The 13482-nt window shown below is 30.4% G+C and overlaps 1 protein-coding gene across 1 annotated transcript; it reads right to left on the bottom strand.

The window, feature by feature from the left end:
• Positions 1-427: 427 nt before the first annotated feature.
• Positions 428-4597, bottom strand: LOC149531184 (cysteine-rich receptor-like protein kinase 15). Its single transcript, XM_089810459.1, has 7 exons — positions 3581-4597; positions 2692-2826; positions 2430-2590; positions 1600-1810; positions 1258-1492; positions 974-1124; positions 428-853 (listed from the first exon to the last, which is right to left on the bottom strand). Exons 1-7 carry the CDS (start codon positions 4410-4412, stop codon positions 503-505), a joined length of 2076 nt encoding a protein of 691 aa, XP_089666585.1. The 5' UTR covers positions 4413-4597; the 3' UTR covers positions 428-502.
• Between the last annotated feature and the right edge of the window lie 8885 nt (positions 4598-13482).

The following is a 13482-nucleotide window of genomic DNA, read 5'->3' as shown; positions in this document are numbered from 1 at the left end:
CTTTTCTTGAGATGGTATGATAGCTAGCTTTTGTGGAATAGAAGGTGGTTGATGTTTTTGGTTTTGTATGTTAAGGACAAGGCATCTTAAGACCAAGACTTTATGAAGTTTTATAAAAGAAACATATTCCTTAGAATTATGATGATTTTTTGTTCATCAAGTTATTGGGTTTTTGTATTAGAAGGATCATTGCATATTTTATTTTCTAATGTGGTTAGGTGGATGTGCTCTTTCCTACTAGCACCCCTTTTGAGCTTAGAATTTTGTGATATTAGAAAATTAAATAATACTACCATGTCCTACTATTTTCAATACATTTAACAAAATAATATTTCATTACACTAAAGACCAATATTGAACATTCATGAAAACATTTAACTACCATCAACAATTTAATGACTCGTTTGGACGGAAAAAAAAAAAAAAATTTATTAAATTGAGAAATTGGTACATATGTCTTGTAATATACAATCTTTCTTATTTTAGTTAGTTAGGAGTGACATTATCTAGAACTTAAATATGTTATAGTTGCATCATTGATAGATGGGTAAACTAACTGAGAAGCTGATGAAGTGGATAGAGAAGTGCTTTTAGATGTCGATGTTGATGTAGATTGTGGAGCATTATTTAGGGTATTGCATACATAAGCAGGTTTTGTGGGATATGGTAAGTTGGTCCTAGAAGGGTTTGAAAGCATTGCAAGTACATCGGTCATTGGTGGACGAAGTGATGGATTTGCTTGTGTACATAAAAGACCCACTTGAGTGCATTTTGAAACTTGCTCATTGGAACTATCTATTATCTCTTTGTCAATCACGTCCATAATATCTCTTTTCTTGTAAGATCTCCATACCTACATAGGAAAAAATCATACTCATCTTATTGATATATAATTTTTTGAAATTTAGTTGTATTGACTATGTTAAGAATGAATCATACTCATCTTCATATTAGCTATCATATATAATCTTACCCATTCCAAGAGGTTTTGAAATTCAGGAGACAGTCTATTGTCATTGTTCTTTCTTCCACATATAATTTCTAGAATAACTATGCCAAAACTATAGATATCTACTTTAGCAGATAGTTGCCCTCTCAAAGCATACTCTGGCGCTATATAACCACTGTATAATGGGAAATAATTATTAGAAAACTTCAATTTAAAAAACAATCTTGAAGAAATGTTAAAAGCTAACTTGTTTGGTGTACAAGATGATTTGAAAATAAAATAAAAATATGAATGAGGAGGATTCTTACAGAGTTCCTGCAATGCTTGTGTTGACATGAGTCTCGTCTAGATGAAACAACCTTGCTAAACCAAAATCTGATATCTTTGGCTGCATTTTCTCATCAAGCAAGATATTACTTGCTTTGATATCTCGATGAATGATCCGGAGTTGAGAATCTTGGTGCAAATATAGAAGCCCACGGGCTATTCCAAGTATGATGTTTAATCGCTTTGACCAGTCAAGTTGTTTTCTCTTCTTAGCATCTGTATCCATACCTCTAAATCAATGATTTATGATATTCAATTTTCCAAAAAGAATTAGGACAAACATTTTATGACACCAATGTTAAATTAAGACTGACTAAACTTACGAAAAAGTATTTTGTCAAGGCTGTTGTTAGGGAGGAACTCGTAAACAAGTAATCTTTCTGAGCCCTCCGCACAACATCCAAGTAACTTCACAAGATTACGATGCTGAATTCCTGCTACCAGCTTAACCTCATTTAGAAATTGCTTCTTTCCTTGAGTTGATTTGACAGAAAGTCTCTTTACCGCTATTAATGTTCCATTTGGCATTGTGCCCTGACATGAAAGAAAACACATCAATATGTAGGCTTAATAATACTTAAGAAACTCCAAACAGCCCGCTTAAAGGAAGCAGACTGAATAGGTTGTAAAAGAAACTGTGAAATGACAGAAGACATACCCCACTTGTTACATAGAAAATGTCAGATTATTTATGGCGTCAAACCCAGTCATCAGTTAAAAGATTAATAAACCCTTGCCCCAGAAGAGGATTACCACAGAATTGGTTGCTGGGTAAATTGCTAGAAGCTTATTTAGGAGATCTATCTAATTTCCTAGAAGATCAGTATAGCAGTTTGTGCGAGCTCTCTATAAATGAGTAAAAGTAAAATCTAAATTGAAAGTATGGCGACTAGCTAATCTTTCGAGGTTTTTACTAGATGACATATATCCAATTACCATACGCTCTTGAATATGTAAAACAATTATAATGTAGATAAGTAGTTTGCAAATCTGTGAAAAAGCCTCATGTGTGGACGGATCTCTTCTCAAATCAGAACTCAGCAAAAAATGATAAAATGGGCATAACGAATGGATAAGCATACTTATTAAATTACTTGTATTTTTCAATTTCCTGTCTTAAACAAGGAAACAGAGTCGGTTATGGTTAGTTTACCTTGTATACATCACCAAATCCTCCTTGTCCAAGCTTGTTATCTTCGTCGAAATTTCTAGTTGCGGCCTTGATATTTTCCAAATTATAAATTATGCCCACCTCCTGGCCGATCGCTGAATTTACCACTCTATTTAAATTATCTCTCGCTCCCGGCCGATTCTCTGGATAATAAACGCACCCAGTGGAAAACTTACAATTTTTTATCCAACCAGAAAGACTAAACAGGTATGACAAATTCAACAAAATCACGCCACAAAAATACCTTTCTTTATCAGGCGTGGCATCCATAATACTGCAGCCATGAATTTCCTTTGGATTGCAAACAGGCATATCAGTAGCAGAAATACTACGCCGCCGAGAATACCCAAAAGTACGCCAATTTTGTTTGTTGATTTTCCTGCACAATTGATCAATATTTGAGTGTTTGGTCATGGCAAATGGTACTGGGCGTGTCTGTTAATTTCATAAAGCAAAATGAACCCTCTGTGGGTTATCAAAGAATATGAATGAAGGGTAAAATGAACCAGAAACGACATCTATAGGGGAAAGTCTGTAATAGTCATCGAGGATAGTTTTACACAGTTAGAACTCATTAAAAGTTCGGTTTCGCAAGTTTTTCCTTAGGATGGCTGATTCAAAAATGTCAACAATTAAAAAAGTTTAAAAAAATCAGTTATTAATATAGACTTTGCTGTTTTTGATTAAAAAGATAGCGATCATCAAGAACAAATGTTAAATATTTAAGAAAAATGTGTAGTATTTTTAATTTTATGAATTTTGATCAAAAGTACATTTTATTGATATGTGATTTGTGAAATGGACGATTGATACATGTATACAATTCTTCCAGCAATTGAAAAATAAACTTAGACAAAAACCTCTGTCATCGAACCCCTAACAATTACTACAGACTTTCCCTGGAAGCCATAATATTGATAGGATCTATCACTAAGACTTATGGCTGAGATGGGGTTTTCCGAAACAGTTTGTGCCTGTAAAGCCCTAATTAAATGCCGTCATTACATTAATCTCTCATGGAATTCGTCACCATACCAGAACAATTATAGTCTCGAAATTAGCAGATAAGAAAATTGATATGAATACTAATTATGACTGAAATTAGCTAATAAGGAAATTGATATGCATCCTACCTCGTGTTGGAGATGGTAATGGTGGCTGCTGAATCGGCGGCGGAGACGGCAGTTGTAGGGGAGATGGTGGCGGCGGCGGCGGCGGCGGGGCAGGATGAAAGAATGGGTAGATTTCATAACGAGCAATGCAACTACCGCATCGACTCAATCCTCCCACAAAAGTTCCCTTGTCCGTTAACGTCACATCTAACAGAATCCGAATTGCACTTGCTAAGCAAATTTGGCAGTCCTCGGCAGAAGTTAGATCCCTCCAACACTGAAGCAGACCGTTTATCGTATAAAATGTAGACGCCGTGACTGTTGATCTGGTGGCAAATCGAAATGGGGATCGGAGGGCGTCATCTGACAGATTCTTGAAAAGCTCCCTAACCGCCGCACTGAACACGCCAGGCTGATCTGTGACCGCCTGGCTATTGTAATAAACCGTGTCAAAATTGGTATCTAGGTTTCCAAAGAAGGAAAAGTTCTGGTAGCGTATGAAGCACTTGTCCAGCCAAGCTTTACCGCCCGTGGCATTTCCACAACTCTTGCGAATGGCGGCACTTGCGTCTTGTGAACAGCTGAGGCATTCTTCCGCAGTTGTGTCTCCGCTACATTGGAGCAGACCATAGACAGTGAATGGGCTTTGGCCGTACACAGATGTATTGAAACCCTTTGATACCGATGTGTTGTTTGCGAGATTGTTGAGGACTGTGTTCAAATTACTCTGAAACACAGCACTTGTAGAATTAGTGCTCTCGCAATGTTGGGCCGAGCTCATGCGAAAAATACATGATAAGAGCACCACACAGAAGAAAAATACTGAACACTTTGAACTGCAGGCGATCTGCATGTTGATTTCCCCTCAAACAGTTGTCACAAGAAGCAAGTCTATTGAAATTTTAGTCTCCTTGCACATAATTTAATGTCATCTTCAAATTTCAGATGAAACATCTGTTATTTAGCTTAAAATTAATATCTTTGACAAAAAGCTGGGAAGTTTCTCAGTATTGCAACTTGACGCGTAGAGAAGTGGTTGAAGGTATAATTAGAGCTAGCTGACAGAGATTATTCCTAACCTAAGAATAATTATATAGAATTGTTGACTATCAGAATCAAATCTCCACTTTGGAAGTGATGAGATCTACAAAATTGTATTTTAGCATTAAAATAATTCAAAACTATGAAATTGAGACCGTATGCGTATGACTTCCGTATCGCAGGGATTGTTTAAAGTCAAAACATAGATGTCGGAGTAAGATGTTGGCCCACGCGGAGATGTAAATATTCAAGCCGGCATCATTGAATAGAAATATCGTCCATGTGACCTTGACTTTCCATGTGAATCGTCCGGTTAGTCCTTTTGCCGTGTTTACGGTGGAAGAAAAAATAATCAACCACTGCAGATAACGTTTTTCTTAAAAGTCGAAAATGTGACGACTTTTGTATGTGATACAAGAAAAATAAAAACCATTTAGTTTCTAATAATGTAAGGAGTTCTTTTACTTGTGTGTTTCTCTTTGGTTGTGGTCAAGGTGTCAATGGAACGATTTGTCTATGTAGAACTTTTGATTTAAGATTAGAACATAATAGCTTTTTAAATTTTTAATAGAATCATGTTACATTACATAGGCTTATGTTGTTATTTTGTTTGTTAATCTTATGATTATGATTAAGGTTTTAACGTCCTTGACATTTTAGACTAGCTTATATATTTTTGTATGTATATTACAATTAAGACTAGCTTATATATTTTTCAATTATACTTTATTTTAATTATAATATGTAGGTTTCGAGTTAGAATTAATATAATGTTTACGGTTAGTAATACTTATTATTATTATCAAGATTAGGATTAGGGTTAGGGTCTAGTTATGATGATATATATGATTACAAATTGATAATTACACTTAAGTTTATAATGGTAATTATAGCTAGAGGTATTGTTCGATTTTGAAAAATGATTAGGATTAAATTTATGGTTAACCTTAGTTTAAGGGTTAGGGTCTGAAATATGGTTAGGGAAAGGGAATAGACTATAATTATTTTAATAAGGGCTACATTTAGTGTGAAGAATAGAGATTTGGTTTAAATTATAGTTAAAAGAAGTATTATCCTTATTGTTTAGGGTTTAGATTTAGGATTCAAGTTAGGGTTTTGACCAGGGGTAGAATTAAGATTATAGATTAAGATGTATGAAATTATCATTAGGGTTATGAATTAGTTTAGAGATTTAGAGGTATTTATTAGGATTAATATTAGTGTGTAGATTAGTATTTTACTAGGTTTAGTATTAGGGTCATGATTTAAAGTTTAATATTCTAATCATAGGTATGATTTGAAGCAAGGTACAACCCAAGGTTAATATTGCAATCATAAAAAATACATTGTCCATTTTAAAGGTTATAATTAGGGTAACGACTAGCTATATACATATTATATATTTATATAATATATATAGAGGAAGCTAAGAGATATCAAGGCTTTAATTTTTTAATATGAAAATATTTTTCTATGTGAATTAAAGCCTCGATATATCTTAGCTTTCTCTATATATATTAAATAAATATATAATACATGTATATAGCTAGTAGCATCATGAGGGGATGTTAAAATAATACAAATGTGTAGTTTCTTAAATGTCAAGGCTTTTGAGTAGGTTTAGAGTCTAATTTTATCGAGGTTTATAGTTAGGGTCAAATTTAGTTCAGTGTTAATGATGTAGTTTTTAGTTGATTTAGTATATGTTTAGGATTCATTAACATTTATAGGTTTATTAGGTTTAAGGTTATGATTCAATTCGGGCTAACATTTAAACACCAATAGGGTTCACTTCTGGCTAGGGTTATTATGTAATATATATAGAGAAAAGTTTATATAATATATAGAGCCAGGGTTGGGGTTGGGGTTGTTTTGTTTAATATAAAAAATGGTCAATTTGAGTATGAATGAGGTTCTATTTGGTTTAGGGACAAGGTTTACTTAGTTTTTCTTTTTAGTTTAGTTTATATGCTTAGGTTGAAATAAGATTTTTTTCTTTAATATTAGGATTGTATTTTAATTAAATGTTGGGTTATGGCCCATTTTGATTTAGTGTTAGGGTTAGGATTATATGTAACATTAGATTTTGCCTCAATATTTCTAGGCTTTATCTATATATATTATATATAGAGCTAGGGTTGGGGTTTGGGTTCTTTTGTTTAATATTAGAAATGGTCAATTTGAGTAAGATTGAGGTTTTATTTGGTTTAGGGAAAAGGTTTACTTAGCTTTTCTTTTTAATTTGGTTTATATGGTTAGGTTGAAATAAGATTTTTTTTAATATTAGGATTATATTTTAATTAAATGTTGGGTTATGGCTCATTTTGATTTAGTGTTAGGGTTAGGATTATATGTAAAAATAGATTTTGGCTCGATATTTCTAGGTTTTATATATATATATATATATATATATATATATAGAGAGAGAGAGAGAGAGAGAGAGAGAGAAGGTTTACTTAGTTTTTCTTTTTAGTTTGTTTTATATGGTTAGGTTGAAATAAGATTTTTTTCTTTAATATCAGGATTATATTTTAATTAAATGTTAGGTGATGGCTCATTTTGATTTAGTGTCAGGGTTAGGTTCTATTTGGTTTAGGGACAAGGTTTACTTAGTTTTTATTTTTATTTTTTTAATATGGTTAGGTTGAAATAAGATTGTTTTTTTAATATTAGGATTATATTTTAATTAAATGTTGGGTTATGGATCATTTTGATTTAGTGTTAGGGTTAGGATTATATGTAAAATTGAATTTTTATATGATTATATATAGAATAAAAATTAAGTTTTAGATAAAATTTTTTAACCTAATTGAATGTATGGGTTAGTAGTCAATATGACTTCTTAATCAATTGAGATTAGGGTTATCTTTCATGTTGGTTTTTTATTGTTATTTAATTTGGTTTAGCAAAAAAAGTATTGTTCAACTATGTTTAGTTATATGGTTTGAATTTATTTTAAGGTCACAATATATTTAGTTTATGATTATAATTCAATTTTATTTACTGTATGTTTGAGTTTATTTAGCTTTAGAAATAGAGTCCAAACTAATTTAGTGTTAAGGTTAGGGTTCAATTTAATTTGGCTTTAGGTTAGGACTCATTATTATTTAAAGATTTATCAATATAGTATTATATTTAATTTAGGCATGCATTTACCATTTAGTTAGTTGTGGAGCTAATAATAGATGTAGGGACAAATATGGTTTATCATTAGCATTTAGCTTCAAATAGAATTTAGGTTTTGATACCACATTAAAAATTAAATGATACTCTAATTTTATTAGTGTATCATATCTAGAGTTATTAGGAAAAATTATCATGATACAATTTTCTTAAAAGTAATTCTTCAAATTAATTTACTATTTAATATTAGATTATTCATTTGGTGGACAACAATTTTTAATTTTATTTTATTAGTGTATTGTATCTAGATTTATTTTTAAAATTATAGCTAGAGTTATGAGGTTAATCATGATTTAAAGTGATTAAGGGTTTATTTTGGTTGCATGTTAGATCTATAATTTAGAAATATTTGTATAGCTAGTTTGGCTAAAGGTTAGAATCCAATGTAGTTCAATATTCCTATACTTTTGAACAAATATCTCTCATCTCGCTCCTTTGTTTGTACTTCATCTTTTTCTCTCCCCTTATAACCATAGCTTCCTCTTGAATAATAAATATATTCATTATGAAAGTTAATTCAAAAGATTATTTATATTTTTAATAAACAATAATATGATTTTTTTAGGTTGTATATAAAAAAATATCTATCTCTTCAATATACTACTATCAACTGTAAAAATTACTAATAATGAAATATAGAAAAACACATACACATTTCAAATGAACCCATATAAAAATCTAACATATAATACGAACCATAAATCTGATTTATTATGTACATATACTTCAATACAATGGCTTTTTCTAACAAGTATGTATACTAGTTGTAAAAATAATCATCAACAAGTCCATTCATAAAAGTTATGATACAAAATAATTGTTATGATGTAGTGACCTAATAAAATAGTCACCAATGAGAATAGTGTTACGGCCTTCATTTTCATTATGGTCACATTGCATTTCTTCCAAATATTTTAGAAAATGAGATACTTGATTAAACATCTCTTGTACCTTATCAACAACAATCTACATTTACAAAATAGCATTATCTGAAACATAGTTTACTAACAACATTGTAGATTCAAAATGTTGAATCATTTGGTAACAACATTTATTTTTTATCAGTAATTTGGTAACAACATTGCAGTACAAACTTTTCACATTTATCAATTAGTGTTTAAGGGGAGCCATCTGAGTTTAAATAAACAATGGTACTTGGTGTGATACTTTTAGATTCATTGTCTAATAAATCCATTTTTTTTATCTTTCTTGAACATGCAAATATATGAGGAAAGAATGAGATTATGTTATTAGTTATCAATTTTAGAAGGAAACGAATATATAATACAAATATAGGAAAACCAAATGATAAGAAGGTAAAAAAATAACCTTATTGAGTTAGAGACATAGATCATGGAAAAAAAATCTGTAAATTGTATATTTGAGAAAAGTGAATGTTACATATAACATAGTCAACTCAAAAGATAACGCATAGCATATGTCAAGTCAAAAGATAATGGAAAACTATTTCACTAATTGATTCAACATATGAAATTTTCAATAATTAATACCAAATTATAAAATAATTGAAAACAACTATGTAATCTTTTAATGTGAAATACAAAATGTTGCAACTTTCAATTTATCAAATTGTTACACCAAAAAGGTAATAAATCATATATTTGTCTAAATAAATTTTTCATATAAAATATGCGAAAGTAAAGTATGATATTTTTATTAAAATTTATATATAATTCATATAAAGAAAATTGGAATGTTCACCAATTTTATAGTAACATGAAATTTACATTATTTTAGGAAAGTAATAGAGAGTTAAATATTCTAATTAGAATCACTATCATCATCAAATCAAACAATGGTTTGTTGAAATAAAGAAGAGTCTGTAGGATCTAAATAATCAAATCAATAGAAATTTTTGTAAGTTCTATGTCCCAAATACCATGTGTTTGTAACCCCTTGCCTTCTTCTTTAAAAATCACAAGTAGTTTGTGTCTATGTTGGTATTTTCTCTACAACAATCTTCCTTCTTCTTTCATGGATCAATAGAGTTAGGAAGACCCCTTGAGGCCCCCATTTATCTACCACAACTTGATTCCATAGGGTGTTATGTAATCCATTGAACTACAATCTAAAAAATTGACCATTATAATGATAATTTGGTAGACCTTGAGTACTAATTTGTGGAGATCGAAGCATTTTTTCTAACCAAACAGGACCATTTTTTGTAGACTCCATTGGAAAAGGAGATTTCTCAATCCAAACCTCTACAAGAACAAAATAAAGCTCTGTGGGGTCACAGTCTTCACAACAAACCAATTGCAAAACAACAGGATCTTGGTAGAAGTGACCATAAGTTTGAAGAGTTGGTGGATAAAATTTCAACAACCTTGCTTCTAAAAGATGCCTTTTACAAGAAAAATATTTTTTTCTTTCCTCAGCATGTATTGTTTGAAGATCAAAATGATAATATGTGTCATCAACTTTAATCATTCTTTGCTGCAACATTTTAATTCCCTTCTAATATTTGGAAGTTTTTTTAAAAAGTATTTTAAGAGATAAATTATATTTTCTATCTACTCAATAAATTATATTTATTGAGCCATTTTAAGTTGCAAATACATATTAAACAAAAATAATTGATTGACAATAATATAAAAATTTAGAATGAGAATATTAAACTTTTCAAAATCTTTTCCAATTCATTTTTGTTATATAAAAGAAGAAATAAACTATAGAAGAAGTGAAACTTGCATTGAGAACAATGAACATTAAGGTAATAACATATTTTTTGTACCATTTTTTGTCCAATTTTTTCATTATTGTTCATTGCTCAAATAGAATAAGTCCTATATTTATAAAATGTCTATATACAAATGCATATTATTTAACTATTGTAGAAATGACCTTATTAAATTGTACAATCATGATGCTTTATTTCTAAAGCCTTTAGCCTTTTTTCTTCATCTTTTCTTTTTTCCAACTATTTTCCATTCTTCATTTTCTCATAATGATCAAAAGAAAATGGTGGCATTATCCTTATACCCTATAGTGACTTTACATGAGAAATTAAAATGAATGTTGTTCTTATTCTTTCTCTTGACTTGATATCAATTGTTTCTTTTCCAAGTGTCAAATAGTGTTATTTATGTATTCTTAGTGCCCATCCCAATCTCAATGACATCTAAGTGGTGGAACATCTTTGTACAACACTAACGGGTACTATTTTAGGATGTTCATTAATGAATGGAAAGCTAGTGTAGGCATCAAATTTTACTATGACATATAATGGTATTTGAGGTAGTGTACTACCTGGCTTGTAGACTATTTCCTCAAAATAACCCAAAGCTCCATTTACAAGGCTTGCTTCTATCCAAAATTTTGATGTTAGCGTAAATCTTGATCTCCTTGAAATCAATAATTCAATATCAAGTTCATTTGCACAATTATTATCTACCAAGCTATAGTTTGACAAATTTATAGCAATAACACATGCAACTGGTTCTCGAATCGAATGGAGTTTTCTTTGATTATGTTTGTGAACATCATAATTTGTAGAGAATAAATGAACATTTTTGTCAAAATAATCAGTTATTATTGTTGGAATATTGCATGTTGTTCTTGAAATTAGTAACTTCCAATCTTTAATTATTGGTTGAGCATCTATAATATTTGTGAGCAACTGGCAGAACTTTTTCTAATCCAAATTCTCTCCTTCTTGTCTATAAACCTTTTCCAATGAAATCACAATCTTGAATTCTTCCCATAGTATTTTTGCATGTCTCCTACTGTCATATGATACTGTATCTTTTACAAAAGAGAGTTGCCAAGATCACCAACCAAAATCATTGAGATATCTAAAAAATTGTATGAAATATTTAGTAGCAATTTACAATAAATAAAAAAATTCATGTAATTTTTTTTTTCTCTAGTACATCCATTATAAAGTTGAAATAAGAATGCCTCCAAAGTTAAGATTTAAATTCTTAGGAAATACTTGATGAAGTCTAGAGTTTATATTCTCAAGAAACTTCTCCCCAAGAATGCTCATTTCATCAATTAATATATATCTTATTTGACTTAGTTCTTCTTGGAAACTTGTCAAATATGTTCCTTCTAACTATCTAAAGTCATTTTCTTGAATCTTCAATTTGGAATGTATAGTTGAACCACCTATATTATATGCATCCACTTCTATTGATGCTAGTATTAAGAGTGTCCAACAGTTCTGGGAATGCAAAATCTTTATTAAAAAAAAATGATTGCACCAATCAAATGTGACTTTCCTATACTAGTTGTACCCTAAATTATCATATACAAGGGTTCTACATCATCACCACCATTATAGTTTGTCATAATAACATCAAATACCCTTTTTCTTTCACCCAATTTACTGCTATTGATTTCTTGTTCACATTGATGATTTATAATGTATCCATTTTCTCTCATTCTACCAATAAAATTAATTGCATCTGAAGTATATTCATTTGACCTATATTTATCTCACCAACTATGTTGCCTATCCATATCTCTTCTTCCTAGCATATCAACTTCAAAAATCTGCATTATTTGACCACGATTCATCCATGAGATGATTTGCCACTCATGCTCTATAATGTTACAAGGACCCATTACATCAGTCTCACTTCAAGATTTAGAACTACCATCACTTCTTTCTACATCCACTCTTCATTCAACATGCTATGGAACATATTCTAGTGACTCCCAATTTGAAGTTATTATGATATTATTATCACCAATATTAGCTTAAGTGTCATAGAATGGTTTATATAACAACAACTATAAAAAGAAAAAAACCAACAAACTTGTCTAATACATGTGGTGGAATTGAAATAAACCTTGGATAGACAATAACAATTGTAACTACTTTTCTACGCTCCAACTTATTATCTTTCTTTCTATTTTTATTATATATCCATGCTCTAGAGGCATCATTCAAAGAGATGGATTCCATAGAAACGAGTTTTCTTTTATATGAATTATGAATGATTCTATTTTATCTTCAATACAATCTTCATTCTTTTTCTTGATAGGTTTGAATTCTTTTGGGAGACATTTAAATTAACAAATCCTTTAGTACATTCCACCAAGGGAAGTTTTAGGAGCATGTGCCATGTTTCCTAAGTTGCAACATCTCTTTGATTAATAGTTTTAGTTAAAAGTTTTTTGTAGACTTTGGATGCAAAGTCATTAGGATTCTCTATATTTTCCAATCATGTCAATAGTTGATGGTAGGTCTCAAAACCTTTCTCTACTTTGGATGCATAATTTGCAATATACTTAATAACAACATGTGCTGACAAAATTGGTTGCCAATCTATATTTTCTCTCCACATTTAAAAAATGTAATGATTATGTAAGTTTATTCTATCATCATTCCTTTAAGGTTCAATTTTTTTTCTCCACATTTTGCATCCTCATACAATTTTAATCCATTTATATTTACTCCTGAAGGAGCATTATACCTACAATTTGAGTGCAAATCGTTACAATGCAACAAATGTTTCATTGCAATAGCTTTGATAATAAAAATGAAATACATAGTACTTGTATGTCATTCTTCCCCCCTTTTTTTTTTGAGATATGCTCCCTTTTTAGAGATTGTATGTTGATGTACGGTGTTTTGTATTTCTTCATAATCTTGGTCCATAATCATTTCTAGTATTTGGCTTGTATTTTTGAGACATGAATGTTGTGCAAAATTCTAAAAATGGCTTAAT

This window comes from Cupressus sempervirens, chromosome 11 (genome assembly GCF_028749045.1).
Source record: "Cupressus sempervirens isolate cs-2001-9-10 chromosome 11, ASM2874904v1, whole genome shotgun sequence".
Taxonomy (NCBI): Eukaryota; Viridiplantae; Streptophyta; class Pinopsida; order Cupressales; family Cupressaceae; genus Cupressus; species Cupressus sempervirens.
Note: the sequence above shows the minus strand (reverse complement) of the source record. Positions and strands in the feature narration are given on the sequence as shown.

Coding starts and splice junctions, on each gene's coding strand:
- LOC149531184 (XM_089810459.1), bottom strand. CDS start 4,412: ATGCAGATCGCCTGCAGTTCAAAGTGTTCAGTATTTTTCTTCTGTGTG. Junction 2,591..2,691: donor GCCACGCCTGATAAAGAAAG/GTATTTTTGTGG, acceptor TTTATTATCCAG/AGAATCGGCCGGGAGCGAGA. Junction 1,493..1,599: donor CCTTGACAAAATACTTTTTC/GTAAGTTTAGTC, acceptor GTATGGATACAG/ATGCTAAGAAGAGAAAACAA.